This window comes from Amaranthus tricolor, chromosome 2, assembly GCF_026212465.1.
Source record: "Amaranthus tricolor cultivar Red isolate AtriRed21 chromosome 2, ASM2621246v1, whole genome shotgun sequence".
In the NCBI taxonomy this organism is placed as follows: Eukaryota; Viridiplantae; Streptophyta; class Magnoliopsida; order Caryophyllales; family Amaranthaceae; genus Amaranthus; species Amaranthus tricolor.
This window is the reverse complement of record NC_080048.1, coordinates 14,837,228-14,856,912: the sequence shown is the minus strand read 5'-3', so window position 1 is coordinate 14,856,912 and position 19,685 is coordinate 14,837,228. Positions and strand designations below refer to the sequence as shown.

At 32.2% G+C, this 19,685-nt stretch overlaps 3 protein-coding genes across 3 annotated transcripts; all 3 read left to right on the top strand.

Moving 5' to 3' along the window:
• The first annotated feature begins 812 nt into the window (after positions 1-812).
• Positions 813-4,267, top strand: LOC130805017 (uncharacterized). Its single transcript, XM_057669617.1, has 3 exons — positions 813-1,055; positions 1,736-1,918; positions 3,336-4,267. The coding sequence occupies exons 1-3, from the start codon at positions 980-982 to the stop codon at positions 3,536-3,538; spliced, it is 462 nt and encodes a 153-aa protein (XP_057525600.1). The 5' UTR covers positions 813-979; the 3' UTR covers positions 3,539-4,267.
• A 10,730-nt stretch (positions 4,268-14,997) lies between these two features.
• On the top strand, positions 14,998-16,019 carry LOC130806326 (GEM-like protein 4). Its single transcript, XM_057671345.1, has 3 exons — positions 14,998-15,238; positions 15,336-15,583; positions 15,680-16,019. The coding sequence occupies exons 1-3, from the start codon at positions 15,130-15,132 to the stop codon at positions 15,857-15,859; spliced, it is 537 nt and encodes a 178-aa protein (XP_057527328.1). The 5' UTR covers positions 14,998-15,129; the 3' UTR covers positions 15,860-16,019.
• A 1,883-nt stretch (positions 16,020-17,902) lies between these two features.
• Positions 17,903-19,213, top strand: LOC130806137 (GEM-like protein 4). Its single transcript, XM_057671085.1, has 2 exons — positions 17,903-18,201; positions 18,296-19,213. Exons 1-2 carry the CDS (start codon positions 17,994-17,996, stop codon positions 18,709-18,711), a joined length of 624 nt encoding a protein of 207 aa, XP_057527068.1. The 5' UTR covers positions 17,903-17,993; the 3' UTR covers positions 18,712-19,213.
• Positions 19,214-19,685: the final 472 nt, after the last annotated feature.

Here is a 19,685-nt window from a genome sequence, read left to right as displayed (position 1 = left end):
AGATATTATCTTATTGAATAATAAATTTGATGGAGGAAAAGTGGGGACCATAAATATTAAAAAAATATAAGGGGCAACAACTAATAAAAAAATATTTTTATAAAGTTAGTGGAAAAAATGTGAGAACCAATAAGAAATATAAAAATGAGGATAATTAAGGTTATTTTTGTACAAAATTTATGATATATATGAAAATTTTTTTTATAAGAACAAAAATAAAAACACCCTAAAATAAAAAGCGGAAACTTTAAAAAGAAATAGAGGAAGTAGTTGTTAAATAAAATACAAGGAACCACAATGCCATCAAAAGGTACCATAAGTTTATTTTGATTGCAACACAAAAGATGACGTTTCATACAAACCATGAAGACTAAGACATATTGCATGTATTATTTTTATTTTGTACAAGTTATAAAATAAATAAAAATTTAATAGAAAGAAGAATAAAAATAAATTGATGGTAAAAATTTGTAGTTAAAATGGAAAAAGAGTATAATTTTATATATAAGATTAAAAAAGAAAGAGTGAAATGAAAAATGGATGAGAGAAAGTGAAATGAAAAGTGTACAATAAAAGATACATGGAGTATGACTTACATATTAATTAGTATTTGTAAAATAGGAAACTTCCTAATATTTGGAAGAAATTTCCTAAAAATAAAAATTGGCTAATAATTTCACAGATGGATTTATTGGGTGGGATTTATAAAGGGACAAAACAACAAAGTTTCTAAGAAAACCGATACTATGATTCATGACATGTACAAAAACCTTTTTTATTTTACAAAATAAAATAAATGTAGATTTGTAATCTTATAATTTAAGCAATTTCTCAAGAAATAACAAATTGTACATCAATCTGTTTTTTTAAAATTACAGCTTTAGAAATAAAGTTGTTTGATGGTTCCTCACCTTTTCTTCATTCCTTTCTTATAAATATGAAACTATGCACTTTGATAATTCATTAAGATTTATCAATAATGCAAATGCACAGGAATCTCTCCAACTCTTTTACTCTTCTTATCTTACTATTCTTCCTCTTAAGTACTAAATCAGGTTAGTATCTCTGGTTTTGTCAATATGATAACTTTTTGCTAACATTTGAACTCATCTCAAAACACCATCATTAACTTCAAATCACTCAAAATTTAGCTTATTTATCTTGATTATCAATTATAATGTTTAAATTTTAGACACTTAAAAGCGGATCAGTAGCAAATGCAAGAAGAGCTTGCACCTAGGGCCCACCAAAAAATAAATAATTTTGCCTTTATATGCATCAAACTTGAGACCTTAGTCCTTAGGTAATTAAATTGTGCATTTAACCACCATGTCAAAGTTATTAATATACTTGTTACCTTGTTTACTAATTAATAAGTTATAAATGCATGATTATCGATCAAACGAAAAGCAAATAATATCAAGCTCTATTATTAGCGTTTAACTTTTTTTTTTTATATTAATAATTTTATTATTAAAAATATATATTTTATAATTAGGGTCCATAATTTATTTTTCATCCTGAACCCTAAAATCTCAAAGCTAGCCCCAAGTGGATGGGAAATGATAATTTTTCTAATATCAACATATTAAAAATTTTTAAAAACAATTTAAAATACTAAAGATTAAATTGGTGCATTGACAAGTGTATAACACCACGTATTATATATTTACAACATAGAGTGACTATGAATCATTTGTTAAAAACAAACTTATAACTTAGGTCATTTGGACAGTTTTTGGAAAGAAACCAAGTTGGGAGGTGATATTTGGAATAACATTAGGAGTAGAACTGGAGATTGACATGCAATCATCAAATATAAATGAAATTGCTGGGGCTGTAAATGAAATGGTGAGTGCTGCAGATACAAAAACAGATGCTGTTCATCAACCAAATCAAATTAAAGATGTGTTTAATGGTAAGTAATAAAAAATTAAGCCAACATTGTTTTGTAGCTTATTATAATATATAAAAGGTATTTTAGAAACACAAATTTTTTACCTTGTCATTTTTATTAAAATACTATTTATGACTTATTTTTCAAAAATATATATATTATTATATATTTTTTTGGTCTATTATACTTGCAATGTTAGTTTTTGCTATTATTATTATTATTATTTAAGATTAATCATATTTTACTACTAATGTGTAAAATAGAACATATATTAAATCGGATGTTGACTGAATGAGCAAAACGGGAAAATAAATTTATGATATGAACTTTTTTTAAAATTTATAATTATGTGTAACTTCCTTTTATACTTATCATTATTGCATTCATTCCTACATTTTATATCAGCAATCTTTTTACATTTTATATTTATTTTAACACCCTATTTTAATTTATCTGTAGTTGAACTTGTGTTTACCTTCTAACATCCCTACACAAATTAATTAAACAAATTCCAATTTAGCTAATTGAAATCCCTTGCTATTAATTATAACAACTTTTTCCAAACACTGATAGTGTCAAATATATATATATATATATATATATATATATATATATATATATATATATATATATATATATATATATATATATATATATATATATATATATATATATATATATATATATATATATATATATAGACACACAAGGTTATTAGGATCGAAATTCTCCATGGGATTGTTTAGAAAGTAGGATCGAAATTGGTAGAATTAAGACGTATGATCCTACAAATATACATTAATTATGCATTTTTGTGTTTTAGATTACTGATTATTTATTATATTTTTTCTTTATGTAAGTTTTAAGTTCTAAGTAAAAAGTTATTTAGCTTCATCAATTAAGTTTTGAAAAACAATACTTTTATAATCATTTTTAAACTGAAAATCAAGAAAAACTTGAATTTTATAGTTATATTGGTATAATTATTTTAAATATGTTTAGTTATACATGATTGAAATCTAAATCATATGAAAGCATTTTACGATTTAAAGTACTCTAGTACAATCGGATCGTCGGGTAGTAAGATCGCAGAATTGTGTTATGATTGTATCACCTAAATTCTTGAACTAAGTAAGATTACAAGATTCTACCATATTTAGATCATATCTACGATCCGAATCGCTCGTGTATTTTATATCATTGGTTCTTAGAATCCTAAATCAGAATCAAGATTTTAATATATATATATATATATATATATATATATATATATATATATATATATATATATATATATATATATATGTACTTATTATGGGATTAGTAACTTCCTTTAAAATATATTTAATTATCCTTTTTGTTAAAAGAGTCAAAGCAATAGCTTGTCTATATTATTAATTTAGGATTACTCCTTATTAGAATAAGTGTATTGATGCAGCTCCGATCCTTGCAAGATTACCAAAAGGTTTGAGTCCAAAATTCACATTGGGATTTGAAATCACACTTGTAAAACAACTGGATCTTTTGACGCCATCACCAAATATCAGTGCTGTTGCAGAGGAGTTCAAAGAACTTGTTAGGGAAGCTGCTGCTGCTGTTGTTGCAGGCCAACAAGAGATAAAATTGAATGAAGCCTTATAATATACTTCGTTGTATAATATCTCATAATTCCAGAAAAAAATTCCATTTGAATAAATATAGAATTTTTTTGTCATATACAGCTTCGTAATTAGCATCAACAACTTCTGTACCATCTTCTTGTTACAATTTCTCATTTACATTCATGGGTGTTGGTGCTACCTTGCAATTGTGCATGCCAAATTGGAATAGATGATCACGAGAATACTTCCTTTGAGACAAGAACACCCTATCATCAACTTACTTCACCTCTAAACTAAGGAAATACTTCATTCTTCCCATTTTTAACATTTCAAACTCACGTTGCATACAACTCTTAAGTTCTGCAACTGTTGTAAAATGTTACTTTATTTATTAAATAAACTATAAAATAAAGTTGCAAATTTGTAGAAGGAAACAAATTACATATGACAATCAAGAACCATGTTTATATACACCACCGAGAACTCCGAGAAGCGGATCTTCAATCCCCAACAAAGTAACAAGATTTTGTTTGAACTTGATATTAATTGTAGGCGAGATGCTCTTTCCTAAAACATCATTTCCTCTCTACTACGGTGCTTGGGAATAAATCGGAAATATGTTTTGAGATACAAAAAATTACACTAAATTCCTAGCACACGGAATCTTGAACGTTGTAAAGAAAACTTAAATGGAAGAAGATACGGAAAATTACAATCGAGGATTGCAAGTTCTCTATGTAAAGTGCTCGAGAAGAAAAGAAATCAAAAATTCCTAGCATCCAATATATTTGGTTAATATAACCGTATTTAACCGTTGGTAGTTGTAGACTCAATTAGGAACGGGAACAGCAACAATTCACCCCCCCCTCTTGTTGCTGTTCCCGTTCCTAATTGAGTCTACAATTGGTATCAGAGCCCTGTTCCCAGTAGATCAGGAAACCCTGAGGGCAGAATCCTGGTGTTCCCGAAAATGTCAATTATGAACGAGCGAATGGAAGAAGGGTATTCTACTCAAAGACCACCAATGTTTGATGGAAAATTCTATACTTAATGGAAGAATAGGATGGAGATCTTCATCAAAGCGGAAAATTATCAAGTTTGGAGAGTCATCGATATTGGAGATTTTGAGGTAACCATTACTAACTCCAATCATGAAATTGTTCCCAAACCCATTACCGAATTTGAAAAGAAGATTTTTAGAAGATGGAAATTAATGCCCTTGCCATAAAGCAGGTATGTTCTTCTAACTTATTTTCTGTCCATCCATCCAAATTGAGTAAAAATAAATTAATAGAGTTGCTAAAGGAGACACAAATTAAACTTGAAAATTGCAATGTTAAGTGTCTCCAATTAGAAAAGGAACTCAAGGTAAGCAAAGACCATGTCTCCTATATAAACACCTTTAGATACGATGTTCAAAACAGATTTTTCGGTTTGTTGGACCAAAATATAATTCTAAAGGAAAATATGGAGAGAATTAAAAAGGAAAATGTTATTCTTAATATTGAGTTGTCACAATAGAAATTATTAGGCTTGAATAAAGAATTGAATGATGCATCTACTAAAGATATGTGCAATGATTTTCAAAATTTAAAGTTGAATCTAGAATCTAACCGTAATAATAATGATAAAAATTACTTCAAAATTACTTCAAGAGAAAGCTTACTTTAAGAATAATAAGAAGAAGAAAGCTTACGTTGATCTCCCTAGTGACAGAATCTGTTCCTTCTGTGGAGGAACTGGCCATCTGAAGGACCAGTGCACCAAAAGGGAAAAGTACACTGTCTCCAACAGAAATTATGTCGATAACATTCTGATTAAGAAAAAAGATTCTTGTAAAATCGACAAGGAACCCAAGACAGCCTGGGTTCCTGTAACTAACAATATATTTCTTTCAGGTCCAAGTGAGGGGGAACAGCTCATGGTATCTCGACAGTGGGTGTTCCAAGCACATGACGGGTGATAAATCTAAATTTCTCTCACTTGAAGCCTATGATGGGGGAACAGTAACCTTCGGTGACAATAAGAAGGGTGAGATAATCGCCAAAGGAAAAGTTGGAAGGTCATGTTCCCATGCTATCGATAATGTATTTTTAGTCGAGGATTTGAAACATAACTTACTAAGCATTTCTCAATTTTGCGTTAAAGGTAACTCTATGAACTTTACTTCAAAAAGGGTGCATTATTTCTAGGAATGACACAGGAGACACCGTTCTTGAGGGAATCAGAAAAGGGAACACTTATGTTGTGGACCTGGACACTGTTCCCAAAACCAGTCTAACGTGTCTAAGCGTTATAGAAGACGACCCACTTCTTTGGCATAAGCGTCTAGGTCATGCTAGTTATTCATTGATTAATATATTAAGATCAAAAGACCTAGTTAGAGGACTACCAGCTATAAAATTCCTTAAGGATGAAATTTGTGATCCTTGTGCCAAAGGAAAACAAGTTAGGTCATCTTTTAAACCAAAGAATGTTGTGACCACCTCTAAACCACTTGAATTATTACATATGGATCTATGTGGACCTATGAGAACACAAAGCCGTAGTGGCAAAAGATATGTGTTTGTTATTGTTGATAATTATAGTAGATTTACATGGATTTTATTTTTAGTTAGTAAAGATGAAGCCTTTAATGAGTTTGTTTCTTTCGCTAACAAAATACAAAAATCTACCAATAATCAAATTATTCACATAAGGTCAGATCATGGAAGAGAATTTGAAAATTCAAGTTTTATGAGTTATTGCAGTGAACATGGAATAAGTCATAATTTTTCCGCACCAAGAACACCACAACAAAATGGTGTAGTAGAAAGGAAAAATAGAACTTTAGAGGAAATGGCTAGAACCATGTTAATTGCTAGTGGTTTACCTAGAAATTTTTGGGCCGAGGCTGTTAATACTGCATGTTACATTTTGAATCGTGTGTTAATAAGACCAATCACTTCTAAGACACCCTATGAATTGCTTAAAGGTGTTAAACCAAATATTTCCTATTTTCGTGTGTTTGGATGCAAATGTTTTGTACATGTTAATGGAAAACGAAATATAGGTAAGTTTGATGAAAGAAGTGATGAAGCAGTATTCCTCGGTTACTCATCACATAGTAAGGCATACAGAGTTTATAACAAAAGAACAATGAGTGTGGAAGAATCCGTTCATATAATTTTTGATGAATCTAACTTTTTGTCAAGTGAACAGGATACAAATAATTTTAAGATAGGTCTTGCAAATCTAGAGGACGATGATGAAGAATTGAAAGTGCAAGATCAAGGAACAGCTGGTGAACAGCCGGGTCCAGCAGAAGCAGAAAGTACTGATCGAGTTCAGGAACTGCCAGAACATCAGGAACAACAGACTGTTCCCAATCCAGCTGTTCCCACAGATGAGCAGAACAATCCAGTAGCTAAACAGAATGTTAATAAAGCTGATGAACCAGAACATGCTACTGTTCCCACAAGAGATTTTGTGCCAAAACCTTGGAGATATCAAAAATACCATCCTCTTGATTTGATTATAAGTGATTTGAATAAAGGAACACAAACTAGATCTCAAATGAGAAACTTTTGTGCACACTTTGCGTTCTTATCATCTCTCAAGCCCAAGAATCATGAAGAAGCTCTAAAGGATTCTGAATGGATCATAGCCATGCAAGATGAATTAAATGAATTTGAAAGAAATTAAGTATGGCATTTGGAACCCAAACCAAAACACAAAAAGGTATAGGAATAAACTTGATGAGCATGGAATAATTGTTAGAAACAAAGCAAGGCTCGTGGTCAAAGGATACAATCAACAAGAAGGTATTGATTATACCGAGACATTTGCACCGGTAGCAAGGTTAGAGGCTATTAGAATTTTAATTTCTTTTGCTGCTTTCATGAATTTTAAATTATATCAAATGGACGTGAAATGTGCTTTCTTAAATGGTTTTCTTGATGAAGAAGTTTTTGTTGAACAACCACCAGGTTTTGAAAATACCTCATGTCTTGATCATGTCTACAAGCTTGATAAAGCTCTTTTTGGCTTGAAACAAGCTCCTAGGCAATGGTATGAAAGACTATCAAAGTTTTTGATTCAAAATGACTTTGTAAGAGGCAAAATTGACAAAACCTTATTCTTTAAGAATAGAGGTTCTGATATTCTAGTTGTTCAAATATACGTTGATGATATTATTTTTGGTGCCACGAATGAATTGCTATGTAAAGGATTTGCTAACCTAATGAGCAATGAATTTGAAATGAGTATGATGGGAGAACTAAACTTCTTCCTTGGGTTGCAAATTAAACAAACTGAAAATGGTATTTTTATTCATCAACAAAAATACATCAAAGAACTTCTTAAGAAATATGGACTAAACAATGCTAAAACCAACCATACACCAATGGCTACAAATGTTAGATTAGATGAAGACCCAAATGGAACAACTATTGATCAAACCATGTATCGAGGCATGATTGGTTCTTTGTTATATTTAACTGCTAGTAGACCCGATATTTCTTTTAGTGTTGGTTTATGTACTAGATTTCAATCCAATTTTAAAGAATCACATCTCACTGCAGTTAAACGAATTCTAAGATATTTGAAGGGAACAGACGACTTATCCTTATTTTATCCTAAAAGTGATGTTTATGATTTGAAATGTTTCAGTGATGCAGATTATGCAGGTGATTTAGCTAATAGAAAAAGTACTTCAGGTATGGTACAATTTCTTGGCTCATGTTTGGTTTCATGGAGTTCCAAGAAACAAAACACTGTTGCATTATCCACTGCCGAAGCTGAATACGTAGCAGCAGCAGCTTGCTATTCCCAAATGCTTTGGATAAAACAGCAGCTAAGAGATTTTGGTATTAAATTTGAATGTGTTCCTATTTATTGTGATAATACCAGTGCCATATGCATATCTAAAGATCCAGTGCATCATTCAAGAGTAAAACACATACACATTAGGCATCATTTTCTTAAGGATAATGTTGAAAATGAAAATATTATTTTAAAGCATGTAAACACAAACGAGCAAATAGCAGATATCATGATTAAACCGCTTCCAAGGGAATAACATGAGAAAATGAGATTGGAACTTGGCATGATCAAGCTGCATTGAAGTGAGTGACATATGTGATCCTTAAAGTCAGAATGAAAATTGAAAAGGTCGATCAACCACAAAATCTTGATTGAAAAATCGATTATCGAAAGGATCAGGTACGCACCATTTAAAAGTATATACTTGAATGCTCATATGATTGCTTGTTTGATTTGATCAGATTAAAGTAGCATAAAATTTTCATTTATTTTTCATTTTCATAAAAAATTTCATAATATTTAATATATATATATATTTACCCAGCCATTTCCATTAAATAGCGGGAGTTAAAATCATCATAGTTCTTCACTAAATTCGTCTGTTTCCATTTCACATTCTGTGTCCATATGCATGAATTAAATAAGGAACATGAATCACCTAAAAACACGTCCCCTCACATTCATTTTATACATTCTCACACGCCAAGCCCTAAACCCTTCACCCTCAAGCGCAATCAACTCTGCATTCCAAAATCATCTTTATCCTCTCACATTTCCTGCAAAATCTCGCTCCATCAACTCAACAAATCACCATGAAAACCAAGAGCCGTACACCCAAGATGAAACAACCCAAACCTCTACAAATCATCCATCCAACACCTCTCATTACCGAAACTGAGTCCTCATCAAGAAAGCAACAGGAAACCCCGGATGTTTCTGAAGTGCATGAAAGCTCAAAGAGAAAAAGGGATGCTACATTAATATATTGTATGGCTAATAAAATCAAGATTAATTTTCCCTCTTTGATGATTTGTCACTTAAATGATTGTATTTTTAATGGATATTTATGAAATTGGGTGTTCCTCTTGATGGTCCAAACTATCCCATGGGTCCAAACAACAAAGTGGGTGTAAAATGTTTGAAAAATTTACATCTAAGATTAACTGAAAATGGGACCCTTGAGAAAATTTTTGAACAATCAGAGGACACCGATGAAGAAGAAGAAGTTGAAGAAAATGTTGAGGAGGAGGAAGTAAACAAGGAGGAACAGAAGGAGCCTGTTCCCTCTGCCACTAAGAAGGCAGAGGAGCATTCTGAGAAGGAACAGGAGGAAAATTCTTGTAAGGGGGAAGTTGAGAAGGAACCTGTGAAGGATGCTGTGGAGGAAGAAGAAGAAAAAGATGAGGAGAGTTCCTTACCTGGTTCAAACCTTAGGAAGAGTCGTAGGCTAGCTTCCAAAGGAAAGAAACCTGTTGTTATTATTGATGATGACTCAGCCTCATACACAACAGCTGAACCAAGCCATCCTTCCTCATCTAAACCTGCCACACAGTCACCAATAGAACCATCTTCACCACCACAGTCACCTATACCATCATCACCACCACCAGTACACACATCACAAAATCAAGGTTTAGGTGACACTACAATTCCTACAGCCCCTTTATCCTCCATTCTCCTAAAACTCACAGAATTGCAGACAAGCTTCCTTGTTTTTAAGGATGAAATTTGTGTCTCTATAGCCTCACTATCTGCTCAAATGGACCAAATGGAAGCACGTTTGGGGGCCAAGCTTGACACAGTAGAGGTGGAAACAGAATATATAGATGAAGAAGCTCCTGCATCTTAATTTCTCCTGATAATCATCATATTTTCTTATTTGTTGCAACCATCACTATTATCAAACAATCTTTTCTTGCTTTTGATTTGTACCAGCTGGGGTACTGTTTGTATCAATTCATACTATGACCTACATTTTCCTTTATGCTACTAACTATCTGTGACGATTAATCATAGCTGATCTTGTTTGCATTCATTGTTATTGCTTTTTACTTTGTGCATCCTCATTCTCTCTTTGACTATGTCTATATGCTTAGTGCTGTGGTTTGATTGCTTCAATTCTTTTTGAATGATGTCAAAAGGGGGAATATTTGACACAAACTTAAATAATGCTTGAGTATGCTTAGCTCTGATAATATCTATTCTGTTGAACATTAGGACTGTGGCTATGCTCTGGTAGTTATGCTCCGATGCTCTGATGATTAATAAGTTTAGCTCTGATATAAATACTGAGATACATACTTTGATTGTTATGATGTATATGCTCTGACTTATGATTACTTGAATGTTATGATAAAAGTTCTTACAATGCTTAGAATTTTGGTAAGTTTTGTTTTGTTTAGTTTTATTTGAAATCTTAAGTTATAAACTACTTCTGATGTTTTGATTATGCTTAAGTTATTTTAAATATTTCAAATTAATAGAGTAATTTGTTTTTAATGTATGCTTGGTAAATTATATTGTAACGAGTTAATTTACTAAGTTATGTAGAGTTGTTTTAATCTCTGATATGCTCTATAACATTGATTTTACTCTAATTTTATTTTAAGTTTGTTTAAAAGTTTGTCATCATCAAAAAGGGGGAATTTGTTGGACCTCTTGAGTTTTGATGATGACTACACTTAAGCAAATATGTGTTTAGAGATTGTGTGCAGGTCGATATCCGATTAATTGTGATCGTTGATAGTACCTATGGCTTAGTTCATGGGAATGCACGTGTCAAAAGGATTCAAGGGATGTTAGAAGAAGTATATCGCTTGGGATATAAAATGGAGACAACAGGTCTACTGTTCCTAAGTTGGATGTTCTAACAAAACTGGAAATTGGAAACAACGCACTGTTCCTGAATTGGAGTCAACCTACGTTAACTGGAAATTCTGGTTATTTATTTATAATTATTATTTTTAGTTAATGTATTAAATAAAGTTGATTTGTTGCATTTATTAATTATTATAATTAATTGGCAAAAAGTTTTCTTAAAATTACTTTACGTATGAGCCTCTAAATAAAGATCCTTTATTTTAGGATCTATTTTTAGTAAATATTGGATTTACTAAAAATAGAATTAGTTGTTGTTGAATGGGTCTTAGCTATCATTCTTAACCGTCTTTATACCTACAAGTTAGCAAGTAACCATTCGTAATAAGCATAACCGTTTCTATTTATAGCAAACACGTTCCAGCAATTAGTACTGGAACAGGAACAGCTATTGAAGAAACTGCTGCTTGAATGGAACAGAAGACAGCGGTTATTTCTGTCTGGTTTGACTTAGTCAAATAACCGTATGGCTGCATTATCCACATTACTCCCATAATCTTTTTGATAATGGAATAATGGATTGGAATATTCCTTTTTAATAGGGATTTTAGCTCTATAAATAGTGGACTCGGTTATTCATAAAAACTCGCCTTAGTATGAGCCATTAAATCATACATAATTTTGGGAGAATTTTTACAAGAAAATTTTGTTTTAAAAAATGCCAATTAATTTATAATATTTTCTTGTGCAACTTATTGATTTTATTTTTAGAGAATTTTTATCCTTTTGTAAGGGTTGTTGAGAGAATTTGTAATTAGACTCGGGTGAGTCTAAGGGGGAAATTAGATAGCTTTTAATGAAGCTAGAGAAGAGATTAGCTTTGAGTAAAGCTAAGGAGAAAGCTTCTAGTGAAGCTAGTGGTGAGAATTAGCTTTTAGTGAAGCTAAGTTTGTTGCTTTGAGTGAAGCAATTTAAGAGAGAAGAGTTGGCCTAGTAGATTCGCTTCGAGTGAAGTAAGATGTTTAATGTAATTGTAACGAGTTGCCTTAAACATAGTGGAGAATTTAGAAATCCCGAGGGGTCGTGGTTTTTCCTTCTATTTAGGCCTAGAAGGTTTCCACGTAAAAATTGTTTGTCTCTTTTAATTATTTCGCTCTATGTTTAAGCTTTATTTATTTTATTCAATTTCGCAAAAACAGGGCAAAAACGCTTAAACTAGTAACAACAACAATTCACCCCCCTCTTGTTGATATTCCCGTTCCTAATTGAGTCTACAACTAACAAAACAGAAACGGATAAACTAACTTTGCAAAGAAGAATCCGCAAAACAGAAGGAAACTCGCGAGCCGCGACCTGTTGTTCCACAAAAGAGTAGTTTTCCTTCTTTTCTCGCGAGCCGCGACCTGTTGTTCTACAAAACAGTAGCTTTCCTTCCTTTCTCGCGAGGCCCGAGTTGTTTCACGATCCATGAACACTACTTTTTGCTAAAAAACATAAACTTTGCAACCTTGGGATATTCTCAAATTAATTTATTTAAATTAATTTATTTAATTTAATTTCCGATGACCATTATACGCTCTAAATGACAACAGTAACTAACTTATCAGATGACCCCATGTAAATCATGTTATATACATATATGCACAAAATCACAAAATCGCCATTCTCAACCTCCTTATAAAAAAAAATTAATATTACAAATCATTCTCATCACCACCAATTAATACAGATAATCAAACGGGCCGTTAAAATTTTTCAATTGTGTAAATGAATTCATGTATTAGGACGTATGATCATAGTTACAAGTAAGTCTTTCACATACTTTCACAATACGTTAATGGGTCATATTTTAATAATGTACGTTAATGGGTCATCTGCAGTCATGGTTTCACTATCTATAAGTTAAGGGATTACCTTCCACAATATGAGGCTACTCCTGTTCATTAATCTAATCAATACTCAGTTTCTGATGCAACTTCCTGAGAAGGATAACAAGAACTAGAGAACAAAAAATCTGTTACATTATGCACAATCAAAAGAATTACTAAAAAAGGGTGGTCTTTCTTTTCATTCTGTTTGCATATAGCTGGTAAGATGTATTGGTTACAAATTAAAATTGTTAGTGAACTACCCATTATCATGATCATAATTCGTTGTTGGGAGTTTGGTTTGAATTGATACTATTGTTTTTGATGCACTTTTTCTTCAGTGATGAATCACAAGTAAACTGATTCATGAACCATGTATATCTCTTTTTTGATGTCTTATTTAATAAATAAAAATGTTTTGTTAAAGCATATGTGCAATCTCTACATTCCTTGAATATAACTGCTTATAAGCAAACTATACTAATTAATGGATGTCTGTTTTCCTTTTATTTTCAGATATTCTTTTCAACATGATACTCCTATCTTCAATTCCAATAATTCACAACAATTATTAAAGGTTACAATATTTTTCTGTTAATGCTGAATGATTCTACTTTTGGCAACTGATTTGTGTTCATTGCCAAAACTGTGTATATATACAATACAATGATTGCTCACTCATGAAGATCTGCCATCACTTGCGTCATTCGCGTAGAAAATCATAATGAGGAATTTGGTTAGGTTTACTCTGGTAAATACTAGATTTGTATATTAATAATAAGAGGTAATACCTTTATTTATATAAGTGATTAGGACTAAAAATAAGGAAACAAAATATTAACTAATATCTAAATAATTAGAAAACAAAATAACCTTAATATCCTAAATATTATAAAAGATTTTAACTTCCTAAAGCATAATATTTTTGAAATAATATTTTTATTTTATTCTACTTCTTATTTTCCTATACGTCATTGGTACTTCTTAATCACGTAAAGTTGTGGTGCATATTTTCAATCAAGCGTCCAACACAAATAGATGTTTATGTTATTTGTTGTAATCCTAGAATATGTAATTTATCATGCGCCCCTCACACGAGTGTACTTTGGGACTAGAAGTGTGGATGTAACATCCTCTCTTCTTACTCATGGTGTTAAAAATTAGACTACAGTGGGGTGAATGAAATTCGAAACGGTAACCCTTTACGGCCTGTTTGGTTAGTGGTACTAAATGATGGTAATTAGAATGATTTATAGTGTAAAATTTCATTAAAAGTTCCATATTATTCCCGTGATAATGAAAGTTTGATCACAAAATTTTTTTTTTTGTTTACCACCAAATACCACCTCTCCCAATGGTAAATGTATTGGAATGAAATTTATAAAGAAAGTGAGATGATTGAAGTTGGATAAGCATAGCCAACAAGGTAACAAAGACTTTTCAACCAAAATTATTCTAATTTTCATTCTCATTACCAACGTTAATACCACCTACTAAACGGGCAACATCATGTCTCATGGCTCACCTGGATTATCAAGAGTCACATGTCAAATTTTGCATCAGAATTTTGTAAATAGGCCTCAGCAGCAACATGTATTAGGTGAAAATATGTCTTTCTTTTTATTCTACCTAACTTCATCATTCATTGTAATGGACCGGTTTTCTTTTTTGGGTATGGAGGGAAACATAATCACATGCCTATTAGCAACAAATGCATCAGTAAAACCAATTCTACCCAAGTCATAACCAACCATATGTACGTGTTGGTCTTTCCTGATCATAAATTGTGGATTACATCTCACAAAAGCTTTTCCACTGACGCAACATTATATTGATTTCCATACATTTCCCTAACTAACTTGTATTAACTACCTCTTTTTCTTTTACACCAAAATCAACTTGGTATGACATGGCAATGAACCTACTTTGTTATGGAATCTTGACTGTCCTTTCCTTTTATATATTCTATTTGACTTTTATCATATTTATTGCCAAGCTAGGTACTACAACTTTTCCTTCCCTACATGTTTATATATATAGATTTCTCATCCTTGCATGATTTTCTACGCTTCACATCATAAAACCATTTATCTTCTGTATTCTTCCAGATATTCCACTACATAATCAAACATCAAGAACAATAATGTCTAAACATGATCATCAAAGGGTTGCACTAAGCAAATTAGTAATCAGCAGAGAACACAAGAAAGTCAAATTCTTAAACAAATTTGCTAATGGCATCAAAGAACATGGTAATTATCATCATAAAATACTGTCCTTCATTTAAAGTTATATTCAGAATTAAGCAAATTAAGAGATTAAGTGAACCCTTGTTTTATGAAATAACAGTAACAGGAAATCTGAGTTTACGCGCGAAATTATTAATAGGAGGAATGGATAATGTGTTCAAGAAAATATTCAATAATGTAAAAGAAGGAGAACGATTGTTGAAGGCTTCACATTGTTGTCTGTACACAACAGAAGGTTCAATAACAGGCCTTCTCTTCATCTCCACAGACAAATTAGCTTTTTGCAGTGATAGATCAGTTGTTAAACTTTTTTCTCAAACAGGAGAATCTCTTAGATTTCGCTACAAGGTATATTTTTGATTGAAGCATTTTATAAATTTGGCTTAATAGTTCATACTGGTGGGATGGTTCTGACGTTTCACCTTTCACAACTATGAAATGCAGGTGGTAATCCCGTTGAGAAAGATTGATAGAGCAGTTCAAAGTGAGAACAGTAGCAAGAAGTCGAAGAAATACCTACAATTGATCACTAAGGATGAGTTTGAGTTTTGGTTCAAGGGTTTCATCAACTGCACGAAAGTGTGCAAATGCATACATCAGGCCATTTCTCCTGTTCATAGCTAGATATCTGATAACGCCAAAACTCTTTCTTTAGAACAAATGTAGAATCATGTTTTACTATGTGAAAAAACATCCCTTGTATATTAACAATTATGTGAGAAAGAAACCAAACTTTAAGGGTTGATTATTATTGTGTAATCCACCATATATATGAATACTATAATTTACTATCATTCTAAAAGGTTTGTCATGAAAATTTCAAATGTTAGCCAACGTTGTTGCATGTGAGTGGCCTATACTTTTAGGTAGCTTTTAAACCTAGAATTTCAAGTCATGTTGATGTCAGGGAAACGCAAAAGCAAGCTTTTTAGACTCAAAAGTAGCTTTTAACTGCGAGCTAGGTACTGATTCAAGTATGACATGATGCCCATTTTCTTACAATCAACTTGTATGCTGGCAGTGCAAATGCGTGAGGTTTATGACATGGCGCTGATAAACTTAGGATACAATGCTTAAATAAAATAATGTCAAGGTCTTATTCTTAACATAGTGGATCAGTTACATATAAGTCCAACAAAATTAACGCCAGGCACTGGCTGTCATAGTATTATGAGTAATTGAGTATATTAATTAGATTTCACGATTCAAAATATGAAGGCAGGGGCAAAGCCTGAACTTAAAAGTTACGGGGTCGAAAAATTATGCAATTATCAAAAACGTATATATGAAAATTTTACGAGGTGGGCAAAACTAGAAAATATGTCGCAAGATTAGACTGCGAAAGTAAGACGCGGGAACTTCTTTTCATCTCTGCTACGTCCATTTTTCGGTTGTAGGACTTTTTTACGAGCTAGTATTCCGTCCCATACAACGTAACAAACCTAATGGTCACTCAGTAGAATTTACCTTTTTCGTTAAGTGGGGAACTTCATTTCACATAGCATCCCAGTTGCAGCTCTCTAGTTTAGACAACCCGCTTGTATTCAATCGATTACATCTCTATCGAGGTCCCCATTATTACGCTGGATAATCGACCCTAAATACTTAAATTTTGTTGTACAGGCGATAGTATTTTTCCCAATATACACTTCTGGATTATTTTATTGCTTATCCCATTGAACTTGCAACTCAAAAGTTTTGTTTTTTGTACGACTTAAATGCAGCCAATAACCTTTTAGGAGAGATCATCTAATATATATGATGTCAAAAATGAAAGGGTTAAGTGTGGATCCTTGATGTAATCCCATTTGTACCGAGAAAAGCTCTATTACTCCAACTAGTGTCTCAATGCTAGTCGTTGGCTCGAGGCTCCTTTATACATGTATGGCGTCAATATTTTTAACCATATTTAAAATTAACTCTAGATCTAAGCACCCAACAATGTTTGATGAATTCTATTCTTTGTCTATCCTTTTCGGAGGATTTTCTCACAGCATATATTGAATACACAAAGAGACATAGTAAATAGTAGATAGAAGTATAATTTTGTACAGTCATGGCCTTTCACTACTATTCTTTATCAAGAAAGGAAAAGTAGTTATCCTTGCACAAATTTTTTCTGATTCAAATATTCACACCTGAAGCCTGCAAGCTGACTGACATATCAAAACCCATGAAAGCAACTACTAATGAGTTAAATTAGGCTGGACTTATTGTGAATGCCAGCATATTAACGGGGGACACAAGTGCACACACTTCATAAGCCAAAGAGATATATACCATCCCAAAACCATATGGCCATGGGAAGAAGGTCTCTAATAGAAGCGTGCACACCATTTTCAATTTATCGATGTGGGATAACTCATCCCAATATAATGCTCATTCATTCATTTGTAACATTTAAAGGGCAATCCTTCAACTATTCTTTGTAGTCAAAAAAGCTACTAGTGCCGACTCAAAAGCTTCAATACTTACCTAAGCGCGTATGATTAATCCATCACCTAATGCCCACTAACTTTACTTCCTAATTAATAAAAATGGATTCAAAACAATTAATAATCAAAAGGGATACAAAAAGTAGAAAATAAATTGCCACTTCATTGTACATAAAGTTTATCAGATTCTGTCTCCAACTTGCTTCATCTGTGCTATAAATACACAACTCTGTTCGCTTCACTAATCACAATCACTACCAATCTACCATACTGCTTTCTTCTCAAGGTGGTGAACAAAGAAAGTATTATAAAGAGAACAAGAAATGGAAGCTAGAAATTTATTTAAATCAGTTCGATGTATGTTTGGAGATGAAGTTCTCAGAAATGGGTTATCAACAATTACAGCAGAACACTTAAACAAATCTATGAAATTAATAAAGCCACAATCTAGCCTTGTAGATGTCAGTATTTCTAACAAAATTCAGAAGAAGAGTAAAAAGGAATCAGTCATTAACACAATGAAAAAACTTGGTATGTCATCTTTAATTTTATGAATCCATTTCATTACTTAATTTAAGTTATTGTGTAATAATGTTACTAAGTAGTCGTTGCACTTGTTGAACAGCAAAGGGGAGTTTAGGAGCGAAGATATTACAAGGAGGGCTGCATAAAGTATTCAAGCGGATATTCAATGTAAGTGAAGGCGAACAGCTTTTAAAGGCTTCAACATGTTCATTGTTCACCACAGCAGGACCCATTACAGGACGCCTTTTCGTGTCCTCTAAAAACCTTGCGTTTTGCAGTGACAAAGCTATAGCTACGTATACTTCTCCATCAGGGGAAGTATTAAGATACCATTATAAGGTTGTGATCCCTCTAAGGAAGATCAAGAAAGCAAACCCAATTGAAAATGCTGATAAGCCTTCTAAGAAGTACCTTCAAGTAGTCACTACTGATGATTTTGAATTCTGGTTCACGGGGTTTCTTAATTACAAGCGAACTGTCAAGTGCTTATATCAAGCACTCTCCTATGAAGCTTAATTAATTAGATGAAATCAAGTGGTAGTTGTGAGAGGAAATTACTTGTTTCCTACAGGATTAGGCCTTGTATATAGACACAGATATTCACCACAAATTCTGATATTTGATTGCCTTTTGTATTAGCATCAATGTTAATGACAAATTGATAATGACTTACATTGGCGATGAATTAATGAACGAGGATACTTCATTGTAAATATAACATGTATACTTTAAGTTTTGAGCTAGCTATATTATGTGTTAGTGTTAAATGGTGACTTGAATTCACCAAATCAATTCTATGCATTAGTGAGTGCATAGAGAGGAATTTCATGAATGAATTAAATGGGTGAGTTAAGTATGTAACTTAATGGTGTGTTGATGGCGGCACTTAAACATGCATATTATGATGGTAATAAAGGTATGATGAATGATACTTAATAAGAAGACTATAGGGTGAACAAAAGATTCTTGTACGAGGCATCTAAGTAATGAAGCATTGCCTTGATTGAGCATTGGATTCGGTTTTTGACTCTTGACGATCCTTGAAATTGTTTATTGTTCATTAATCCTTAGCCTTAAGTATTACTCATTAATGTACAAACCTCTACAAATAGAGGTCTCATATGCCATTGTAACGCATTCTTAAAATACACCCCAAGCCTAAACACTAGCCTAATCTATACACACCAAAGGACGTAGTCTTAATTGGGTGAACCTCGTTAAATCTTTGTGTCATTTTATTGAATTTTTTTCTCTTACAAACATCGTTTTCATTGAAAGTGTAATTTCTTCATCACAAGACTTTATACACTCAATCTTAGTGATATTGGAGTTTGAAACACGTTGTTTGAACTCTAATATAGCATCGGTTTCATTGATTTCTTACTATTACTTTATATGTTATTTAGGCTTGGATACTACAAGATTGGTAAAGGCCTGAAGGGTAGCCTGAAATATTTGTGACTTTTCAACTTTTAATGGAATATTAGAAT

Bases quoted from the DNA above. Each gene is read 5' to 3' on its own strand.
- LOC130806326 (XM_057671345.1), top strand. From the start codon at position 15,130: ATGTCTAAACATGATCATCAAAGGGTTGCACTAAGCAAATTAGTAATC. The intron at 15,239-15,335 runs GTAATTATCATC...ATGAAATAACAG, and splicing joins TAATGGCATCAAAGAACATG to TAACAGGAAATCTGAGTTTA. The intron at 15,584-15,679 runs GTATATTTTTGA...TATGAAATGCAG, and splicing joins CTCTTAGATTTCGCTACAAG to GTGGTAATCCCGTTGAGAAA.
- LOC130806137 (XM_057671085.1), top strand. From the start codon at position 17,994: ATGGAAGCTAGAAATTTATTTAAATCAGTTCGATGTATGTTTGGAGAT. The intron at 18,202-18,295 runs GTATGTCATCTT...CTTGTTGAACAG, and splicing joins TAACACAATGAAAAAACTTG to CAAAGGGGAGTTTAGGAGCG.
- LOC130805017 (XM_057669617.1), top strand. From the start codon at position 980: ATGCAAATGCACAGGAATCTCTCCAACTCTTTTACTCTTCTTATCTTA. The intron at 1,056-1,735 runs GTTAGTATCTCT...TCATTTGGACAG, and splicing joins CCTCTTAAGTACTAAATCAG to TTTTTGGAAAGAAACCAAGT. The intron at 1,919-3,335 runs GTAAGTAATAAA...GTATTGATGCAG, and splicing joins AATTAAAGATGTGTTTAATG to CTCCGATCCTTGCAAGATTA.